The 23,716-nt window shown below is 44.9% G+C and overlaps 1 protein-coding gene across 1 annotated transcript; it reads right to left on the reverse strand.

Moving 5' to 3' along the window:
- Positions 1–70: 70 nt before the first annotated feature.
- DDB2 (damage specific DNA binding protein 2) lies at positions 71–22,085 on the reverse strand. Its single transcript, XM_045893762.2, has 10 exons — positions 21,810–22,085; positions 20,318–20,451; positions 19,742–19,933; positions 4,824–4,969; positions 3,431–3,530; positions 3,152–3,329; positions 2,504–2,646; positions 947–1,111; positions 766–811; positions 71–459 (listed from the first exon to the last, which is right to left on the reverse strand). The coding sequence occupies exons 1-10, from the start codon at positions 21,934–21,936 to the stop codon at positions 410–412; spliced, it is 1,281 nt and encodes a 426-aa protein (XP_045749718.1). The 5' UTR covers positions 21,937–22,085; the 3' UTR covers positions 71–409.
- Positions 22,086–23,716: the final 1,631 nt, after the last annotated feature.

Consider the following 23,716-nt stretch of genomic DNA (forward strand, 5'->3'; position numbering starts at 1 on the left):
GCTTTTTCTTCTTTTGGGGGCCCCGAGGAGCCCTTTGACCAGGTCAGTGCTGGAAGATCCACTCAGAAGCTCAGTTGGGTATGGTTTTATTAGCCAAGTCAGTAGTGAGCACGAACCAAAAACCACTGCCTGATCCCTCTGTCACTGCTCATCAAAGAATAGAAAAGTACCTTGGCTCCAGGAGAAGCTTGGCTCCAGGCTAGATAGAGCAGGGACCCTTGGGGCACCTGGGGCACCAACCCTGGAGAAGTTTCTGGAGCTAAGTCCAGAGCAGTAACATGCTAGTGTCCCATGCCACAGTGTCCCTGCTCCGACCCTAAGACTTGGATACCTTTGGCCCTTTAACACACAGCCGCCTCTTCCCAGAGGATTTGTTCTCAGGCTTGGCCCGCACCTTCATTAATGTCTCTCATGTCCGCATCCCAGCTTCCTCCTGGCTCCAAATGAGAATGTGATAACCTAGGAGGAGTGAGACCAGTCTGACTTGCACCTTCCACGATCAGTCTCTGAGAACTTGGGGCTGGCCCAGGGAACCCAGGACTTGGTCAGGAAAAACCAGGATGCCTGGAAGCAGCCAGGCATCGTCATGACCAAGACAAAGCAAGAGGCATGGAGGGCCTAGGCCAAAGAGTCCACTGTATCCTGTAAATCTTTACTGACTCCTACCCTGGGGTGACTGGCAGGGCTAAGCTGAGGGGAGCCTGCACTCAACCTGGGGGGTAGGGTAGGGCTTGGCCAATCTGAGATACAACCTGCTTCACTCACCCATCACAGAGGCCAGCGTGTCCCCCATGGGATTGAACTCATTGAGCTGCAGAGACAAGGGCATAAGCATCAGGAGGAGGTGAGGTATTGGGAGAAGGGCACATGAGGGTTAATTTCTGGTCAGGTAAGGTAGGTTGAAGCCCTGCTTCCTCCCCTCATCATTTGAGGGCCCAAACCTCACCGAAATGATACCAGAAGATTCTGGGTCATAGAGCTGATACATCATCTTCCCTGAGTTTCCATCAAACACATCGATCGTCCTTAATTCATGGGGGGTACAGCTTTTGAAATTAGGATCTGGGTATCGGCCCACGACAACGAGGTTGTACCGAGGATGCCAGGTTGCCTAGGAGATGGAGAGTTGTCATGAGAGTAAATGCGGAGTACTATCAAGAGGGACATCAAAAGTATTCTTTGCCACTCACAAATGTTAATACAATTGCCAGCAATTTAATAATGGAGATAAAACCCACATGAAACTACAAGAACAGCTTTCAACTGCATGTGCCTCTACCATCCCAAATTTTTAACCCCAAATTGGCATCTCTGGACCTTGGGACATCTTCAGGCCTTTTCTGTCTTTTGTATTTCCTGAGATCATACCAACTGATAAATGTTTTAACATCAGCTTGACCCAGACATTAACCAAAGCCTACAACCAAGCAAAAACCAAGGACATAAGTTCTGAAGTAGTCCCACTACTGTCCCTCCTCCATCAACATGAATGCTGAAGAGTTGAGCAGAATATGGCTAGTGACCAAGAAAAGGAAGGAAACCTATGTTCCCCTATGTTCCAAAACAAATCTGGCAGTTAGAATGACAGAATCAGATGGGGTTTTCCTAAGAAATTGCAAGAAGTGTTGAAGGAGGAAAAACATGGTTAGCAGGAAGGACAGAGTGGTATGTGCCATGGCTTGGAAATAAGTCACAAGTCCCACCTGGGAAGCTGGAAATTGTCCTCACTGGATACAAAGTGAGAGATGACACACAGATCAATGGGAACCAACCAGTGAAGAACCCTTGTTCTTAAGAGCCTGGATTTGATCTGAGGTATGCGGGAGCTACTCTAATATTAAATGATCACTGCTGACATTGTACGTCCCAGGCACTAGACAAGTGCTTTAAGTATACAGATTCTTCACACAACCCTGTCCGTCAGATACTGTTACTCGCTTTTTAGAGATGAGGAAACCGAGATCCAAAATTCAAGCAGCTTACCCACGAACTCTAACCAGGGGTGTCAGTCTACCTGAAGCTGGTGCCCCCACCACTATGCTATGTTGATGAAAGAAATACCGGCATGAAACCCGGAGGTCTGGAGAGGGGCTGCGGTGTTAGAAAAAGAACAGAAACCAGGAGAGCAGAGGAACGGGCAGAGTTGAGGCTGCCTGGGGCGTGTGCAGGAAGGAATCAGAAGACTTAAAGACTGTCAGTCTTGGGGGCTGAGTCAGCTGGGGGACCAGCAGCACATGCAGATAACTGGAGGTGAGGGCAGAACAGCAGGGAAGTGGGCTGGGCCCAACGAACCAGGAAGAGCTTACGGGAGACCAAGAAAACGGCAGTGCAGTGGGACTGCAGAAGGGGGACAGAAGTTGCAGAGAGTGCTGGGAGAGAAGAGATGGCTTCGTGTAGGTACAGGATGAGCTCTGGGATTAGGCATTTCCAGATCTGGCCTCTCCCTACCTCGGGCAGACCCGGCCCGTCCCCGTGATCACAGCTCCCTGCCTCCATCACTTACCTTGATGGGCGTCAGGTGCTGGAAGTGGCGGTGAGGGTGTGGGATCAGGCTTGGGGGGCAGTCCCACTGGGAGGCCGAGTAAACCCGGAGCTCACTCTTCTGGTCAGTGGTCAGGAGCTGGGCTCCATCAGGACTGAAACAAGCTGGCAAGTGAAAAGCCCCAGAGCTGAAGGAGCCCCAGGCCCTTGTTATCCTGGCTGTCATAGGCCTTCTCCTGCAGGGGCACCCCTCTCTCCCACTCCTCTCTAGGCAGGGGTGGAAGGGAGGAGGTGAATCTGGACTGTGAACAAAAACATCCTAGAAACTTGGGGCACCTGGATGGCTCAGTCAGGATAGCCGCCAACTCTTGATTTCGGCTCAGGTTGTGATCTCAGCGTCCTTGCTCAGTGGGAAGTCTGTTTGTCCCTCTCCCTTTGGCCCTCCCCCTGCTTGTGCTTTCTCTAAAAAAAATAAATCTTAAAAAAAAAAAATTCTAGAAACTTAGCAGCTGTTGGAGGCAGCTAGAACCAGAAAGTTTCCAAGACATCCACTTGGCTGATGCTCTCAGGGTAGAGATTTAACCTAGCAGCTTCTAAAGATTGAGGGAAAACCCTGGAAGTGGTTGGACAGGCAGGGTCTGCAGGAAGGATGAGGTCTGGTATATCACACCTGCGTTGACAGGATGGCTATGCGGCAGCGAGTGGAGGAAGCTGGATTTCCCTCTAACCTGGCGCAGGTCCCAGATTTTCACTGTTTGGTCTACAGAGGCTGTGGCCAGGAACCAATCACAGCATGGGTTCAGGGCCACATGGGTCACTTTCTTTTTGTGCATTCTCAGATTCCAAAGCTGCAGAGAAGGGCTCGGTTCAGGTGGGGCGCAGGGAGGCCGGGATGGGTGGGGGGTTGGTTAGGGAGAGAAAGGGAGGACCTGGGCTCCAGAGAACGCACCTCCCTGCCATCCATGTTGAGCAGGATCACGTGCCCCACATTGTCTCCCGTGACCACCATTCGGCTTCTGGCAGACACATCCAGGCTGCAAAACCAGAAGCTGGAGGGAGAAACTGTGCTGTAAGATTCTTGGGGACAGAGGCAAGGTCCATTCAGTCACTGTTGTAGCTCCAGCGTCTAGTGTACAGTTAGACGTCCCACCAGTATTTGCTGAAGGAGTAACTGTCTCGCCACAGACTCCCAGCGAGGAGCCCACGGACTTGTCTACCGTCCGACAGAGAGGATGGGGGTGACGGAGCTCAGAAATGTGTCCAGTTAGTCAGCTAGTCAGAGTCCCTGAAGCAGCCACAGCTCAGACCATAAGGCAAGTCCCCAGGCTAGCCTGCCCCCTAGAGCCCTGGGTTCTGAGGAGGACTCGTTTATTGCTCTCTCCCTTCCCTCTCTACCCTTTGGGCCAAAGGAGATGACAAACCAAACGGGCTGCCCAGCTCTGTTCCGCAGAGCTGGTGAGAAAGGAACTTCTGCCCCCTTCTGAACATTTAGGGAAAAAAGCATACACAACTTTGGGAGTTCTGTCTTGCTCTTTTGTCTCTCAGACTACTTGAGGACGAAGGGATGGGGTTGGGATTGCTTCAGGGATCCTAAAACCTGGCCAGGAGAGCTCAGGTTCATATTTTTTTCTCTCAAACACTCAAATCCTTGCTACAGTGCCAACAAATCCCCTACAAATGTCTTTCAGAGGGAGGGTTTCTTGTGGACAAATAACATGGAACTGAGTCTGTCCCGTCTCCTGCCCTGACCTCTGTGGGGCCGCCCAGGATAACGTCCAGTGCTAGTTAGACCCCCTCACACACACCCCGGATTCTTCAGAGAACAGTAAGAGTCATGTCTCTGGCCGGAAATCCAAGTGCTGAGCATTTTGTCATTTCTCCAGCCACTTGCTCTTGGGGTGTCCCATGTGCTCTGCAGACAGGACTCTATCCCTTTCAGCTTCCATCAAGGAACTGGTCGCGTCATCACACCCCAGTGACGTAGGGAATGAAATCTTAAATTCCTAGTTCCTGCTCCAACCTTTAAGTGGCTTTCCAGGCCAATGCCATGTTGACTAGTGAGAAACAAGGTCTGGTCTAACCCAGGAACGCCTTACAGAAGAGCCGAAGCCCTTCCCTCGCTGAGAAGAGCAGAGGTTCTAGAACCCCTCCCTGAAGCAGTAACACACCCGGAACGCAGGAAGAGTGGCTACGGAAAATCTCAGAGGGAAGTGTAGGACATGGCTGCCACCTTGCAGTTCTCCCCTGTACCAGGTATGGGGGACACACATGAGATCTGGACGCTCTCACCAGAACTACACCGAGAGCCCAGAAGCCCTTTCCCTCCTAGTGAGGCTACTCACTTGCAGGTGCCTGAGCTGGTAAAAACTCGGAGAGTGTTGCCTTTAAAGTCTTGCAGCCTAGTTGTTCCCTCCATTGAGGAGGTGAAAAACTGGTTGGTATCAAGAGGGTTAAACTTCAGCCCAGTGATGCTCCCTCCAGCTCCGATCTAACACAAGGAAGAGAAAAGCCAGTGAGTGATGCCAGCTCAGGTGGAGGAGGAGGCCTGGGTGCACAGGCCCCGCTGACCAGAGAGCCGGGCAGGCAGCGCGTGCGGCCAGGCCAGCCCGGAGGCCCTGACACGGCGATGCGCTCCATGACGCTCTTTCTTACTTAAGACTTGAGTTTTAATTGAGTTGTTAAAAAATTAACAGACGGTACATTTGGTTGTCTTTAGAATACGGTTCTATGAATTTGAACACACAGTAGAGGTTTGAATAACCACCACCCAAATCTGGATGCAGAACAGGTCCGTCCCCTCAAAAAACTCCCTTGTGCTCTCCTGTCATAGTCACACCCCCTCCCCACCTTGTAACCCCCCTGGCCACCGGCCACCGTGGCTCTGTTCTCCATCATTATGCTATGGCCTTGCCTTTAACAGACTGTCATAGGAGTGAATTCTACAGTAGGCATCCTTTTGCAACTGGCTTCTTTCATCTCACTCAGCATAATGCCCCTGAGATGCAGCCAGGTTTCTGTGTGTACCCATCGCTCATTCCATTTTACTGCTGAGTGTTCCATTACATGGATGCACCACAGCTTACTTATTATTGCCTGGTGCTCTTTAGAAGAGCTTCAGCTTGGAACAGGGCCTGGATTAGGAGGGCAGGAGTCAGATCTGAGCTCCTTCCTATTTTCTCGAGACATCCCAGACAAGGATGATGAAAACAATCACGATAACATCAATAACATAGCCTCATTAAGTGCTTATGATGTATCAGGCACAGTTTTAAGAACTTGACAGCTTCCAGAGCTCCTTCTCTACCTCTTACGCTGCCGCTATCCCAGCCTCACAGACCTAGCGTCCACTTAGCTCACTCAACGTGCTCACCGGCATGTTCCGTCCCCTGTACAAAGCATTCTAACCAGTGCCCATGGTCCGCCCAACCCTTGCTCCCGGGATCATCTTCTGCTCCTGACAGCTGAGTCCTGTGCTCACCCAGGCTTCGTGGTGTCTGTTCTTAAACCCGTATATGCATGTTGTACTTTTTGTTGTAATTATGTAATTTAATTAAACATGTAACTTAATTACATGTCATTTATTAAGCATTTCATTAAAAATTTAAACTTTAAACATTTCAACAAAACATTTAAGCATTTACTTAAACATGTAATTTAATTAAACAGAAGAACTACGCGCAAAAAGGAAGACCACTGTTATTTCTATGAAAGCCACGTTGAATACTTTGGAAAAACTAGATAAAAATGAGTTGCTAAAAATGATATAGTTGCCAGATTAAGCATGGGTGAGATACTTATAAACACTTAGGGTGGGAAATAATAAAACTTTCAAAAGAATCTGCAATCAGATTGCTTCACAACTGCCTTAAAATTATGTCTCCATGGGGCACGTGGGTGGCTCAGTCAGTTAGGCGTCTGACTCTTGGTTTTGGCTCAGGTCATGATCTCATGGGTTGTGGGATCAAGCCCTGTAATGGGCTCTGCACTCAGTGAGGAGTCTGCTTGGGATTCTCTCCCTGTGCCGCACTCATGCACGCTCTCTCTTTCAAATGAATAAATAAAATCTTAAAAAGAAAAAAAATTTTTTTTTTAAGTAAGGGGAGAGGCAGAGGGAGAGGGAGAAGCAGACTCCCCCCCCACTAAGGAGGGAGCCCGATGCAGGGTTTGATCCCAGGACCCGGAGATCATGACCTGAGCCGAAGGCAGATGCTTAAACATCTGAGCCACCTAGGTGCCCCAATAAAAAAATCTTAAAAAAAAATTATGTCTCCACTTTCAGGGAAAGGGAAACTAGACCCTATAAAGAATACATTATGGGTGTGGTTTATGTAAGAGCAGGGGAACCCTAATCAGTGGACCGTTATTCTCAGAAAAGGACTGGTCCTATGTCAGAGCATCAGTAATAAATACATACATAAACATTTTAAGTCAAAATGCACGTGTGTTCTTCTAGTAAGGGTAGACTTAAGTGGTTACAACCCCAACTCTTGAACTGAGAAGGAAGAACAAAACCAGGGCAAAGTATGATAAAGAAATATATTGGAGACTTCCAATACCAGAGATGGTGGTTAGCTCAGGTCGGACCAGCCTTCTGTTGAGAACTAGAAAAGGGAAACAAAATCGACACCTATAAAGAAAAGTTTCTGAAGTCAATGGAGAGCTATGAAGGCATCAGGGACTTGAAGACCGGCAGCTTAGGGAGAGGAGGAGCAGAAAGATAGGCCTGACTTTGGATGCTGCTTTTCCCCTTGAGGCCTATGCAGCCCAGAAAGCTTGGCTTTGAAGCAGAGGAACTGAAAGGCAGAGAAGCTGAATGGAAAGTGGTGGGTGACTTCAAGGCTGAGAAGCTGGGCTGAGGTTTTGCCAGTCTCGCAGGGCAAGAGGAGAGGTCGTGGAAGAAATCCAGCTTTTAGTTAGGATCTCTGACACTCTAGAGATAAGAACAAACTGGAAATAGCCTGACTTTCATAAAGACTGAAGTCCAGATTCAAATCATTTCTTTCTTTTTTTTTTAAGATTTTATTTATTTACTTGACAGAGAGAGAGAGAGAGAGCACAAGCAGGGGGAGTGGCAGGCAGAGGGAGAAGCAGACTCCCCACTGAGCAGGGAGCCCCATGTGGGGCTCCATCCCAGGACCCTGGGATCATGACCTGAGCCGAAGGCGTACGCTTCACCGACTGAGCCACCCAAGTGCCCCCAGATTCAAATCATTTCAGTCTCATTGGAGTAAGATGATCTGATTCCATCCTACCTGCCTGTCAGAAGGAAAAAGAATTGTCTCTGGAGAAAAATACCGCCACTCAAAACTTCAAATTATCTCTACAAGTTTTCATATGCAATATTTGGCATTATATCTAAAATCACCCAGCATATCAGAAGATAAGGCCAAATAACCAAAAACTATGAGGAAAAAAATAACATTTGAAAGACACAGGAGATCCAGATATTAGAGCTATTAGATACAGGCTTTAAAATAATTGTGATTAATATACATTAAAAAAAAATAAGACCTGGGGCGCCTGGGTGGCTCAGTCGGGTAAGCGTCTGCCTTTGGCTCAGGTCATGATCCCGGGCTCCTGGGTTGGAGCCCTGCACTGGGTTCCCTGCTCACTGGGGAGTCTGCTTCTCCCTCTCCTTCTGCCCTTCCCCCAATCATGCTCCCCCCAACTCTCAAATATATAAAAGTCTTTTTTAAAAACTAGACCTAATTTAAAAATGGACAAAGGATTTGAACAGACATTTTTCTGAAGACATGCAAATGACAACAAACACATGAGAAGATGCTCAACATCATTAGTCATCATGAGATACTACTTCACACCCACTTGGATGGCGATAAGAAAAAAGATGGACAATAACAAGTGGTGACAAGACAACCCCTGAAATGGGAGAAAATATTTGCAAACTAGATCTGATAAGAAGTTAGTATCAAAAGTATATGAACAACTCAATAGCAAAAAAACAAACAAAAAACCCCCCAAATAACCTAATTAAAACTGGTCAAAGGACCTCAATCGACATTTCTCCAAATAAGACATACAAATGGCCAACAGGTATATGAAAAGGTGCTCAGCATCATTAATCCTGACATCATGGAAATGCAAATCAAAACCACAATGAGCTATCATCTTACACTTGTTGGAATGGCTATTATCAAAACAAAAGGTAACAGGTGTTAGCAAGGGTGTGGAGAAAAAGGTACTCTTGTACCCTGTTGATGGGAATGTAAATTGGTAGAGGCATTGTGGAAAACAGTGTGGAGGTTCTTTGGAAAATATACCACATGATCCATTAATCCCACTTGTGGGTAGATAGCCCAAGGAAATGAGCTTTTCACGTGTTATCTTCCCTCCTGGGTTCACTGTAGCTATTCACAATAGCCAAGGTAGGAAAACCACCTCAGTGTCTGTTGACAGATGAAGGCATAAAGAAAATGTAGTATGTATATATGATGGAATATTAGTGAGCCTTTAAAAAGAAGGAAATCCTGCCATTTGTGACAACCAGGATGAACCAGGAGGATGTTAGGCTAAGTGAAATAAGTCAGACACAGAAAGACAAATACAGCGTGATTTCACTTATATGTGGATCTACAGACGTGGAATTCATAAAAGCTGAGAGCAGAATGGTGGTTGTCAGGGGCTTGGGGATGGAGGAGATGGGGAGATGTGGGTGAAAGGGTACAAAGTGTCAATTATGCAGGATGAATAAGTTCGAGAGAGCTAATGTACAGCATGGTGACCATAGTTAATACTATATTGTATATTTGAAATTTACTAAGAGAGTTGATCTTAAGTGTTCCAGAGCACACAAGATAATATGTGAAGTGAGGAACGTTAATTAGCTTGACTGTGGTAATCATTTGCAATGTACACATGTTAAAACTCACACTGTATGCTTTAAATATGTGCAATTTTTATTTGTCAGTTATATCTCAATAAAGCTGGAAAAGAATACAAGTGTTGTTAAGGATATGGAGAAGTTGAAGCCCTCCTACATTGCTGATGGGAATGTGAGATGGAGTAGTCACTCTGGAAAATGGTTTGGCAGTTCCACAAAAACTTAAACATAAAGTTACCATACGTCCCAGCAATTCCACTCCTAGACATATACCCAAGAGAAATGAATATGTATGTTCATATGAAAACTTGTACACAAATATTCCTAAAAGCATCCATAATAAAAGAAGGCTAAAAATCAATGACTCAAAACATCCATCTCAAGAAGTTGTGAAAGTAACAGGAGAAGAAAGTAGGAGAGGGGTGCCTGGGTGGCTCAGTCAGTTAAGCATCTGACTCTTGATTTCGTCTGGGGTCATGATCTCAGGGTCATGGGATCGAGCTCCAAATCAGATTCTGCACTCAGCATGGAGTCTGCTTGTCCCTCTCCTTCTGCTCCTCTCCCTGCTCTCTCTCTCTCTCTCCCTCTCTAAAATAAATAAATAAAATCTTAAAAAAAAAAAAAAGTAGGAGAAAGAAAGAACAGAAATGAATGAAACAGAAAACAAATATATACTGTGAGAGAATTAACAAACAAAAGTTGGGGGATGCCTGGCTGGCTCAGTCAGTAGAGCACATAACTCTTGATCTCAGGGTTGTGAGTTCAAGCCCCACATTGGGCATGGAGCCTACTTAAAAAAAAAAAAAAAAAGTTGGTGTTAAATGAAAAGACTAATAAAATCAATAAATCCCTGGTGAGACTGACCAAACGGAAGTCACAAATAATCAATGTAATAGATCAAAAAAGACACATCCATATAAATCCTACACATTTTAAACAATTATAAGAGGATATAATAAGCAATCTATGCCAGTAAATTTGAAAACTTAGATAAAATGGGTAAATTCCTTAGAAAAATACAAATTTGCCAAACTGACAGAAGATGAAAGAGAAAATCAGGGGCGCCTGGGTGGCTCAGTCGTTGAGCGTCTGCCTTCGGCTCAGGTCATGATCCCAGGGTCCTGGGATCGAGCCCCGCATCGGGCTCCCTGCTCTGCGGGAAGCCTGCTTCTCCCTCTCCCACTCCCCCTGCTTGTGTTCCCTCTCTTGCTGTCTCTCTCTCCGTCAAATAAATAAATAAAATCTTTAAAAAAAAAAAAGAAAGAAAGAAAGAGAAAATCAGAATAGTCTGATATCTATTAAAGACATTGTATTCACAACTAAAAACTTTCTTGCACAGTAAATTCCAGATCCTGGTAGCTTCACTGCTGAATATACTAAACATTTAAGGAAGAAATAATATCAGTCTTTTTCTTAACTTTGTTTTCCAACCATCTCAAACTCTTAGCAAAGTTGCAAAAATTGCACAAAGAACTGGTTTTCTGGAAAAAAAAATGCTTTTCTGAAAAAAACCCTGCTTTCTGGAACCATTTGATAATAAATTGCCAACATGATGTCTCATCACTCTCAAATACTCTACTGTATTTCCTACAAGAACATGCTCCTATGTAACCACAATAAGACAATCAAAACTTAGGGGTATCTAAAGTAGTTCAAACTCACAGAAACAGAAAGTTATAATTGTGGTTGCCAAGGGCTGAGGGAAGGGGAAAATGAGGAACTTATTCAGTGGGTACACAGTTTCAGTTTTACATGATGAAAAAGTTCTACAGTTCTGCTATACAATAATATGAATATAGTTAACACTACCATACACTTAAAAATGGTTCAATGATAAATGTTATGTGGTTTTAACACAATTTTTAAGAAGTAATATTACTTGCTGGAGATATAATTGGAAAGGTTAAAAAGGGGGGGGAGAAAATTTAAATGAAAAATTCGAATATAATAAACTAAAACAAACATAAAAATCACTCAGTGTAGGGGTGCCTGGGTGGCTGTTGATTAAGCGTGTGCCTTCAGCTCAGGTCATGATCCCAGGGTCCTGGGATCGAGCCCCATGTTGGGCTCCCTGCTCAGTGGGGAGTCTGCTTCTCCTTCTCCCTCTGCCCCTCCCCACTGCTCGTGCTCACTCTCAAATAAATAAAATCTTTTTTTTTTTTTTTAAATCTCAGTGTAACATCACATTAGCAGAATAAAGGGGAAAGATCAGCTGATCTCAAGAGATACAAAAAAGTATTTGATGAAATTCGATTATCATTCATGATAGGAACTTCTGGTAATTTATTTTATTTAGAAATAAAAGGGGAACTTCCATAGTCTGATAAAGAATATTCAAAAACAGACAAGTTTTAAAACACAAACAAGCTCCTATATATATACCCAAGAGAAGTGAAAACAGGTGTTCAAACAAAAACTCGTACATGAATATTCACAGCCATTGTATTCATAATAGCAAAAGGTGGAAAAAACCCAAATGTCCATTAACAGATGAGTGGATAAATAAAATGTGTCATATCCATATGATTAGACTATTATTCAGCTATAAAAAGGAATGAAATACTCATACAAGCTACAGCATGGATGAAACTTGAAAACATTAGGCTAAATGAAAGAAGCCAGACCCAAAAGGACAAATATCATGTGATTCCATTTATATGAGGTACTTAGAATAGTCAAATTCATAGAGACAGAAGGCAGATCAGTAGATCTAGGGGAGGGTAATAGAAAGTCATTGTTTAATGGGTACAGAGTTATTTTAGGAAGATGAAAAAGTTTTGCAGATGGTTGGTGGTGATAGTCGCACAACAGTGCAAATGTACTTAATTGTGTACACTTAAAATGGCTAATATGGGGGGATGCCTGGCTGGCTTAGTTGGAAGAGCATGCAACTCTTGATCTTGGGGTTGTGAGTTCAAACCCCTTATTGAGTGTAGAAATTACTAAACAACAACAAAAAACCCTTAAAAATGGTTAAAATGGTAAATTTTATGTTAGGTGTATTTTGCAACAATAAAAAGTAGAAGAAATCATACTTAATGATCAAATATAAAAGCCTTCTATGATCAAGAACAAGACAAGCATGTCTGCTATATTTAATATTCAACAATGTACTAGAGGTCTTGCCAATGGAATAAGGCAAAAAAGAAGTATAAGAATAGTAAGGAGAGAAATCAAACTCTCATTATTTGTAGATGACAAGATCGTGTAGGGAAAAATTTTAAATCCTCAGACAAACTATTAAATTAATAAGTGTGGATTTCTGCTTCCAACCATGATGGAGTATCATATTCTCCTGCATTGAACAACTAAAAAAATGGACAAGCTACATGAACTAGGTTCTCAGACATTGGACAACAGGCAGCACCAGACAGGAAGGAAAGAAGGAGATAGCTTTGCCATTGCCCCAGCTTAACTGCGTGGAGAGAGTCCTCAGGTTGCAAGACAGGGAGGAACCACACAGCCTAGCAATCTCACTGAACTGAGGAGACAGAGTGTTAGGAAAGCCAACATAGCAAGAATTGGTGGGCAAAATGCTGGGGAGGAGAGAGACACACAGAAGGAGCATTCTGGAGAGTTTCACAAGGGTCCCCTCAAGTCTTTGAGGGAAGTATTAATGTATAAATGTGTCTGAGGAAACTACCCAAGACTCGGGGAGGGGGCAGGGAGAAACACCGTAAATAAGCAGGGGAGAAATCCTCAGAACAGTGTGTAGTCTCAGAAAGACTTAATATACAAAACATCGAGTCCTCAGAAGGGTATTGCCTCAGGGTGAGGACAGCTTATATTTATAGGCTGCCTTAAACCTATGCTAACTGGGGTAGACTGAATAATGGTCCCCAAGATGTCCATGCCCTAATCCTTGGACCCTGTGAATAATACGCTAGATGACCAAAGGGACTTTGCATATGTGGTTAAGGATCTTGAGAGGGGAAGATTATCCTGGATTATCTGGGTGGGATAGATATAATCAAAATCAAAATGGTCTTTATAAGAGGAACACAGGAGGGGCGCCTGGGTGGCTCAGTCGTTAAGTGTCTGCCTTCGGCTCAGGTCATGATCCCAGGGTCCTGGGATCGAGCCCCACATCAGGCTCCCTGCTCAGCAGGAAGCCTGCTTGGCTTCTCCCTCTCCCAATCCCCCTGCTTGTGGTCCCTCTCTCCTGTGTCTCTCTCTGTCAAATAAATAAATAAAATCTTAAAAAAAAAAAAAAGAAGCAGAAAATCGGGGTGATGCACTTTGAAGATAGAAGAAGCAGCCATTGCCCAGGAATTCAGATGGTTACAAGAAGCTGAAAAAAAAACAAGGAAACAGATTCTTCCCTCAGAACCTTGAGAAAGAACCAGCCCTGCCAACACCTTGACCTTAATCCAGAAAAAAATGATTTCAGAGTTCTGATCTCCAGATCTCCAGAACTGTAAGAGAATAAAATTGTGTTGTTTTAAGATACCAAGTCTGTGGTAATTTGTTATAGAGGCAATAGGAAACTAATATAGTAACTATATTAACAAAGCTTAAAAACAAGGCTTCAAAGTATCAAACTGATTATAAGTAACTGCATCTCAGAACAAAGCCCAACAATATTTAAAAGAATACAACACAATCCAACATCCAACAATGTAAAATTCACAATGTCTGGCATCCAATGAGAAATTACCAGGCATGCAAAGAAGGAGGAAAATAGAACTCATAACCAGAAGAAAACTAAATGAATAGAAACACCCTCAGAAGTGACACAGATGATAGAATTAGCAAAAACATTAAAACAACTATTATGAACACACTCTATATGGTCAAGAAAGTAGAGGAAGCAGTGAACAAGAAAAAAGAAATGGAAGCTACTTAAAAAGGCCCAAATCAAACTTCTGGAGATGATATACAGTATCTGAAAAAAATACATCTAATACAGATTAGATAATGCAGAAGATCAGTGAAAGAGAGACAGCAATAGAAGCTATGCAAAATAAAATGAGGGGGGGATTAAAAAATGAACTTTATCAATGACCTGTAGGAAAACACCTAGTAGCCTAACATATATATAATTGGAGTCCCAGAAAATAAAGGGGGGGGGGAAACTATTGAATATTTATGGCCTAAAATTTTCCAAATTTGATGACAAACCCATCAATCCAAGAGGTAAAATGAACCCCAAAGAGCAGAAACATATAGAGAAATAGAGTAGACAAATCACAATCATTTTTAAAGTAGCCAGAAGAAAAAAAGAAAAGAAAAATCATGTAAAGAGGAACATAAGAATGAGAGAAGACTGCATCAGAAATCATCTCTAAGGGCGCCTGAGTGGCTCAGTCGGTTAAGCGTCTGCCTTCAGCTCGGGCCATGATCCCAGAATCCTGAGATAGAGCCCAGTGTCCGGCTCCATGCTCAGCAGGGAGCCTGCTTCTCCCTCTCCCTCTGCCTGCCTGTCTGCCTACTTGTGATCTCTCTCTCTCTCTCCCTGTCAAATAAATAAATAAAATCTTAAAAAAAAGAAAGAAATCATCTCTAAAGTAGTAAAAGCAAGAAAACAAAAACAGAAGCCTGTGAACCTAGAATTCTATACCTAGCAAAAGTATCTTTTCCCCTAAAAAAGACAAAAGAAAAAAAAAATGTATCAGCAGCCAACCTACATTATAAGAAATATTAAAGGAAATTCTTCAGGCAGAAGGAAAATGTTACCAAAAGGAACTCTAGGGGTGCCTGGGTGGCTCAGTCAGTTAAGCGTCTGTCTTTGGCTCCACAACTAGGTACTTATTCAAGAAAAATGAAAACATATATCTACACAAAGCTTGTACATAAATGTTCATAATAGCTTTATTTTTATTTGGAAAAAATCCAAATATCCTTCTGCAGGTGAATGGATAAATTGTGGTGCATTGATATAATGGAACACTACTGAGAAAGAAAAAAAAAAAAAACACTACTGAAAAGGGCGCCTGGGTGCCTCAGTTGTTAAGCATCTGCCTTCGGCCCAGGTCATGATCCCAGGGTCTTGGGATCGAGCCCCGCATCAGGCTCCCTGCTCAGCGGGAAGCCTGCTTCTCCCTCTCCCACTCCCCCTGCTCATGTTTCCTCTCTCACTGTCTCTGTCAAATGAATAAATAACATCTTAAAAAAAAACAAAACACCCGACTGATACATGTATAAATGTAGATGAATTTCAAATAATTATACTGAGTGAAAGCCAGAAAAACAAAGTATATATTATACTATGTCATTTATATAAAAAATGCATATTAACCAATAGGGTTAGAAAGCAGATCAACGATTTTCAGAGGTAGGGAGAAGTGGATTACAAAGGGGTATGAGGAAACTTTGGGGCTGAAAAAAAAGACACAAATAACTCATATCAAGAATGTGAGGGGGCGCCTGGGTGGTTCAGATGGTTAAGCGTCTGCCTTTGGCTCAGGTCATGAACCCAGGGTCCTGGGATCAAGTCCCACATCAGCCTGCTTCTCCCTCTGCCTCTCTCTCTCTCTGTCTCTTATGAATAAAGAAATAAAATCTTAAAAAAAAAAAAAAAAGAATGTGAGGGGAGGTATCACTAAGATCATGTAGACATTAACAGGATAGTAAGGAAATGCCATGAACAAATTCATGTCACTAAATTCGACAATTTAGGTAAAATGGACAAGTTTCTTGAAAAACAAACTACCAAGCTCATTCACAAGAAACAGAGAACCTAAACTGCCCCACAGCTATGAAAGATATTGAATATATAGTTAACTCCCCAACAAAGAAAACTCCAATCCTAAAAATACTACAAAGGTTTTAAGGAAGAGGGGCGCCTGGGTGGCTCAGTCAGTTAAGCGGCTGCCTTCGGCTCAGGTCACGATCCCAGAGTCCTGGATCGAGCCCCGCATCGGGCTCCCTGCTCAGCGGAGAGCCTGCTTCTCCCTCTCCCTCTGCCTGCCGCTCCCCCTGCTTGTGCTCTCTATCTCTCTCTCTGTGTCAAATAAATAAAATCTTTAAAAAAAAATTTTTTTTAAGGAAGAGATAGTATCAATTCTACACAAATAATTCCAGAAAATACAAGAGGTAGGAATACCTCCTAACTCTTTTTATGAGGCCTGCATTACCCTGATACCAAAGGCATTACAAAAAACAAAAGCGAATTACAGGATATTTTTAGTGGTCATCTGGTATATGATTTTAAACTAGAATATCTGATATAATAAGTAAAATACAACAGATTGTAGGGTAGAATACTTATGTAATAATCTAGGCAGAAGTTTGGGTGTGTATCATAGTGTATACACATAGAGAAAGAGGCCTCAAATGGAGATTTCAAGTACTTTTTATTCTTTATGCTTTTCTCTGTATTATTTGAAATTCTCATAAGCATGGATCATTTTACAATAAGAGTAAAACCAAGTTATCTTCATTATGAAAATGTCATACATGTTTCCTTGTAAAGATCAGAGCCAAGGTCAGAGGACTAAAGAAGTAACAAAATGAGGGGCGCCTGGCTAGCTCAGTCAGGGGAGCATGTGACTCTTGATTTCGAGGTCGTGAGTTCAGGCCGCACGTTGGGTGTGAAGCCTACTTAAAAAATAAAAAAAAAATTTTTTTTTTTAAAGATTTTGTTTATTTATTTGAGAGAGAGAATGAGAGAGAGCACATGAGAGGGGGGAGGGTCAGAGGCAGAAGCAGACTCCCTGCTGAGCAGGGAGCCCAATGAGGGACTCGATCCTGGGACTCCAGGATCATGACCCGAGCCGAAGGCAGTCGCTTAACCAACTGAGCCACCCAGGCACCCCAAAAAAATTTTTTTAATTAAAAAAAAAATGTAGTAGCAAAATGAGGCATTGTTACACCTTCAGTCCCTGTTCTCAAATCAACTTTCTGTCAGTATCTGGAAGTAAAAACAGAGAGCTCTCCAGACCACTATACCCTTCTTCTGCTCCAATTTAGCCTCTTGCTAGTCTCAACGTGCAGATGCTCAGACCAATCTCCGAGACGGTGTGAAGAAATGTCACTTAAAGGCACATTATACTGAAGAGTGGTATAAACCAAAGCAGCCTCAGCCTGGCACAAGTTTAAAGCAGATGTCATTTCCCTTTTGGTCAGGAGGCTCTTCCCCTAGGACACCCTTAGGCTACTTCTTAAATTTCTCTATTCCCCTGTCCTAGATTCCGAGGGGGGAAAAAACCCAAAAAACCAAAAAAACAAATCTCTTCCTGTCTGAGCTCTGGGTTTTGACTTCAATTTAAAACTGCCCCTTCTGGTGGTCACCTGTCTCACCAGCTGGGCAGGAAGCTGAGCTCTGTCCACAGCATTCCTCTGGCTGCCCTTCTTCTGGCTTCAAAGCACCTGTTTTCTTGAACACCCATCTCATCCCAAGCCTGTCTAACCTGGCCTTTTATGATGGGCTGCTTTGAGGAAACACTTAAGAAAACCCATCCTGGGTTCGCCCTTGGCCTCATCTATCTCTTCTGTTCCATTTCTGGGTATACGCCCCAAAGAACTGAAAGCGGGGATTTGAAGAGATAATTTGCATACCAACATCCACAATTGTTCACAATAGCCAAAAGGTGGAAGCAACCCAAGTGTTCATCAGCAGATGAATGGAGAAGCAAAATGTGGTAAATGCATCAAGTGGAGTATTATTCAGCCTTAAAAAGGAAATTCTGACACCTGCTACAACACGGATGAACCTAGAGGATGTTATGCAAAGTGAAATAAGCCAAAGGATAAATATTGTGATTCCACTTATGCAAGATACTCATGAGAGCGTCAAAATCATCAAAACAGAAAGTAAAATGGTGGTCGCCAAGGATAGGGAGATGGAAGAATGGGGAATTAGTGTTTAGTGGGTGCAGAGTTTTACTTTTGCAAGATGGAATTCTGGAGACTGGCTACACAAGAACTCCAATGTACTTAAGGCTGCTGAACTGCACACTTAAAAATCGTTAAGAGGGTACATTTTAGGTGTATTTCATCAACATCTTTAAAAATCAGAACATTTCGGGTGCCTGGGTGGCTCAGTTGGTTAAGCGACTGCCTTCGGCTCGGTCATGATCCTGGAGTCCCGGGATCGAGTCCCGCATCGGGCTCCCTGCTCGGCAGGGAGCCTGCTTCTCCCTCTGACCCTCCTCCCTCTCATGCTCTCTGTCTCTCATTCTCTCTGTCTCAAATAATAAATAAAATCTTTAAAAAAAATAAATAAATAAAAATAAAAATCAGAACATTTCATGTAAAAAAACTTAGGGCTTCAGGCTTCATTTGAACAAATCAGATCTGATACCACCATGGGACCTAGATTCCTACATGTCAGCCATCTCCAGTTTACCACTGACCCCATCCCCTATCATTCTTTTTCCTGTTTGGCTTCCTTAAGCATGTGAGTTTGTGGCTTCTGTTCTAAACCCAGAGCGTCACTTATTACAGTACAGCCCTCCACTGTCAGCCCCTCACTGGGCAAACTAAGGGTCTTCTCTTTGGTGGAGAGGCCAGCACCTTCACCCCTCAGCAATTAATGATAAATACTAACCATCCCTAAAAAACACTATGCCAATCTTTGCCCTGAACATACTCTGCCTTTCCTTTTTCTCTCCATTTACCTAATTATTGTTCTTCCTCATTCCCCACTCACCCATGAGCCTTCTCTGTTGACTCTAACTCACAGGAGGTTCTTCCTTCTCTCACGTTCTGTAGCATTTACCATTGGTACTGCCAATTATCTTGTATGTATACATCCCATCTACCCAGTTACACTTCAAGGCCCTCATTCGTTCAACAAACATAAAGCAGCTACTCTAGGCCAAACATTGTTCTAGGCACTGGGGATATGGTGGTGAACCAGAAAGACAAGGTCCCTCTTATCATGGAGCTTACTTTCCAAAGACATTTGTATGGGCAGAGACATACAAATAAGTAAAACATTTCAGGTACTGATAAACCTTGTTCGGGGGGGCGGGGGGGAAGCAGGGTAAGAAGAGAGGGAGTGAATGAGTGAAGTGGAGGCTACTTTAGACAGAGTGGTCAGTGAAAGCTGTTTGAAGAAGTATATTAAGCCAAGACCTGAATGGTAAGAGGGAGTCAGCCATGAGAAAACCATGGGAAAGAGTACCCCAGTCAAAGAGAACAGCAAGTGCAAAGACCCCGTTTTAGGAATAGAAATAGCTAGTGTGGCTAAAGCCTAGGAACCGAGGAAAGACAGTAGGAGAAGACAAGGCCAAGAGTTAAGAAGGGGCTCAGATTCTGTCCTTTGTGATAACTTACAAGAGGGTGATCAATATTTTATACCTTCTCATGTTTTAAGGGCTGGCACTCAAGGAAGATTTGAGTAGCATTACCACTGACTTGTTTGAAAATACTCAGTTCCTTCCGATCCCAATCATCTCCTCGTTCCTGGATAACTTTTCATTCCTTCAACAAACACTTCTTCAGCACTACTGACTGGCACAGGGAACTGCTCACCCCTTTAATGAAGGTGGGTTTGTCCTTTATGCCAAAGTTCCAGAGCATGATATCTCCCCCTTTGGAACCCACAGCCAGGGTGCTGGGGTGAGTTGGGTGCCATGCCAAGGATGTGGCCCTCCTGTCAAAGGGGGCAGCCTTTTGGAATATCCGGTAAGAAGCCAGAGAGTGCAGAAAGGCCTGCTGGAGACCCTGACACAGAGAAAAAAAAAAGAATTAAGTTGCATTAAAACCCAAAGTCCTGGGTAAATTGCCAATCTCTGCCTCCTCCATAGACGAGCTCTAGGGCCAAGTCCTCCCACCAAAGGAAAACTAACTGCCTGGCTCTGTGCTTGAAAATATTTGCAGTGTGCATGAACTCATCCTGGAAAGCAAGAGGGCAGAGTGCATTCCAGATGAGACCTTTACAGCATAAGACTTCCACCTGGCTGAATGCCCAGTAGGTCAGTGCCCAAGGTAGAGGTGATCTGACCACTGACAACCCACTGAACCGACCCAGCATCTAACTTGAGAACATCCCAGTAGTGAAAAGGTACTGGGCAACCCCTTGAGCACTTCAGCCAGGAAACGCCTCACCTGCTGTAGTGATGGCCGGACAGCATTGCCCAGCTTATGGTGGTGGAGGGCCCTGACGATGCTGCATGATGGCGGGACCTGCAGGCTAGCCAACCCCGCCCAAAGGCAGCCTGAGTCAAATCTTCTGCTAGAACCTGCCAAGCAGAACAGACACATGTTTTCCTCTCTCTTCTCACGCACGGAAGAGTTTCCTGCTGAAATCTCAGAAAGAAAGCCTTGTTTTTTCATGCCGCATAGCCAGTCTCTCCCATCACCTCCTAAGGCCTTTCCATGGTCTGCTCACTCTCACCCAGCACAAGAAATAAAGAATGAGAAGGGATTCAGCCCCTTACCCCAAACACTCCCCAAAATAGTAATTCTGAGGTGAAACTAAATATGAAATCATATGAAACCAGACCCTTGCAGGGTTTCTGAGCAGGGAGCCAAAGAGACACAGAGGAATAAAGTTTACGCAGAACTCTTCCCAGTGGGTTGGAAAACTCATACTAGGGTTGGGTGGCAATTTTAAAATCACATACGATGCACAATAAAAGGATTTTAGGATAGCACAGAAGTGACTGGGGAAAGACCGATCTTTAAATCCTGTATTAAAATAATGTAGAGGTGACCAGTTGTTGGCCCCAAGTCCAATCTGTTCTTTTGGAAACCAGCAGGATCCAGAGGGTCTGGCACGGCTCTAAATTAAGCTGCTTTTGGGCGCCTGGGTGGCTCAGTTGGTTGGACGACTGCCTTCAGCTCAGGTCATGATCCTGGAGTCCCGGGATCGAGTCCCGCATCGGGCTCCCTGCTCAGCGAGGAGCCTGCTTCTCCCTCTGACCCTCCCCCCTCTCATGTACTCTCTCTCATTCTCACTCTCTCAAACAAATAAATAAATCTTTAAAAAATAAATAAATAAATAAAGCTGCTTTTGGAGAGGTAGATCCACTTAGAATAGGAATACAGATGTATCTGAGGACCTGGTCTCTATGAATCTGGCCTCTTGACAGCCCATCCCTTCTTCTTATGGACAAAAAGCACTTCATCAACAACGCCCTGCTCCAGTCTTTTGTGTTCCCCCACTCTCCTTATCGCCCCAGGTTCAAGCCCCAATAAACCTGAGAGAGTGAGTTTTCTAAGGAAGGAAATTGAGGGTTCTTACAGCGGAAACCAAGGACACACAGCTAGCAACCATGACTATCGAAATTCAGCACACACACCACCAGGCAAGGTAGGATTATTTTAAGCAGTCCTCCGTGTGTAAAAATCCTGGTACAAACAAGGAATTGGAAGGTCCGTTGTCTTATGTAATGGAGCTCATCTGCCTCTTCCCGTCACCTGAGGGGGGTTAAGCCCAAGCTCTGTGATGTCAAAGGACCTGCAGAAAAATGCACAGCCCGAGGCATCCGAAACTTGGGGCAGCCTCGAGAAACCAGTAGCACCCATCCCCCACTCCAGCCTCCTGCGTGAGAACCCCAAAAGGCGGAATTATTAAAGCAGCAGGCGCAGGCAGTACCGGGGCCCTTCACACAGAGCTTCTTGGCCTCGGGCTCCAGCTCCCGGGGGCTTCTGCTCCTCTTGCTCTTGGGGCGCACTGCCACCTCGAGGGTCTTCTGGGTTTCTGGGCGTTTCCTAGGAGCCATCGCGTCCTCCGTGCGAAGGGGTACTATGCCCTATGCCGAGATCGTGGAGGGAAGATTGTGAAGCCTCCGGGGAGAAACAAGGCGGGGACCGGGGAACTAAGCCAACTTCCCGCCAAACAGCCACACCGCTTTCAATCTGGCTTCTGGCTCCGGCCCCACCCCTCGCGGAGAGGCCCCGCCCCTCCCGCGAAGACTGGTGCACGCGAGGGGAGGAGCTCATGGGCTCCCTAGGGAAACGGGATAGCGCCTACGTGCTGGGCCGGCTTGTGCCCGTCAGCTGATCTGCCAGAAATAAAGATGGCCGCCACTGCTGGGTCACCCAACTTGAAGCCTCTTCAGAGTCCGCGCTGCCCGGCCTCCGCGGGTCCCCAGGAGACCCGGTGCCAATCAAGGCTTCGGCTCCGCCTCCTCTGGCTTTTGATCTCGGGCTTTAGGATTGGCTGGTTCTGGAGATAGGCCGCTTTGTAGAAAGCTAGCCACCTCCCTGCGGTGGAAATCAAACTCTTCCGGCCAGCCGGCTCTGCCATAGGTGTGGAGTACTTCTGTTTCCCCAGCATCCCCGAATCTCAGCTTCTCTGCGCAGCGTGGGTGAAACTTGCAGCTTTTAGCTAAGGTTTCCCCAAACCTGCTGAGTGTCCGCCTAGGGCGTAATGATGAGCTGGAGAGGGGCGCCTGGGTGGCTCAGTCGTTAAGCGTCTGCCTTCGGCTCAGGTCATGATCCCAGGGTCCTGGGATCGAGCCCAGCATCGGGCTCCCTGCTCGGCGGGAAGCCTGCTTCTCCCTCTCCCACTCCCCCTGCTTGTGTTCCCTCACTCCCTGTCTGTCAAATAAATAAATAAAATCTTAAAAAAAAAAAAAAAATGATGAGCTGGAGGACATGCAGGCCAACTGGGCTAAGAGGTCTTGTGCCCTGACTTAAGCCAGAGGCCAAGGCATTGACTCTCATAGGTGACTCTCTGCTCGGCCCCGGAGGAGACAGTTCGGGTGTATCCTACTTTCTGCGGCGAGCCAGACAGGATCTGTGGTTAATGGAGGACTGCCGGGCCTTTCCTTCTATCTGCTAAACTTTGTCCCAGGCGATATGCAAGCGTGAGAGGAGACAACAATACATTAACTGTAGGTCCTACACTCACGGACAGGTAGGGACAGAAGACATTTACAGAAATAACCCTTGAGAAGAAATGAATGCTCCAAAAGAAAAATTCAAACATGGTTTCCTGATGGGAAGATGGAAAGATAAGGTCAGAGTGTTAGAAAGGTGAAAGGCAAGCCGTTGGCTTCTCCCCTGCTGGCTTGTAGCTGTGTTTTCCGAGCTGTGTCACAGAAGCAGACTCACCCCCTTTCCTCAGACCAGCCATTCGTTTTACCTCAGCAAGGTTCTCAGTTCTAGGGGGATGCCAAAATGTAAGAAATGACCCTGCCCCTAGAAAGGTTTACAACCTGCCAAGCAGAGAAGAAAAATACATGCGAAACAAGTCAAACCATTCCAGAGAGAAGGCAGTTGAATACTAAATTGTGGTGTGCTGGCCAAGACTTTTAGATGCATTCAGAAAAGATAATCCAATGGAGAAAGAAGTATTTAGGAAAGCCTGGAGGGGAAGATTGGATTTTGTGGAGTTCAATTTGAATTTAAGTAGGGTTTGGCTGGAGGAGGGAGAAGAGCATCCTGGGGAAGAGCTTGGTGAAAGTTAAGAATGGGTATGAGGGGCGCCTGGGTGGCTCAGTTGGTTCAGCGACTGCCTTCGGCTCAGGTCATGATCCTGGAGTCCCTGGATCGAGT

This window comes from Mirounga angustirostris, unplaced genomic scaffold (genome assembly GCF_029215605.1).
Source record: "Mirounga angustirostris isolate CCGP_5_RB_7025 unplaced genomic scaffold, mMirAng1.0.hap1 SCAF_13, whole genome shotgun sequence".
NCBI classification, from domain to species: domain Eukaryota; kingdom Metazoa; phylum Chordata; class Mammalia; order Carnivora; family Phocidae; genus Mirounga; species Mirounga angustirostris.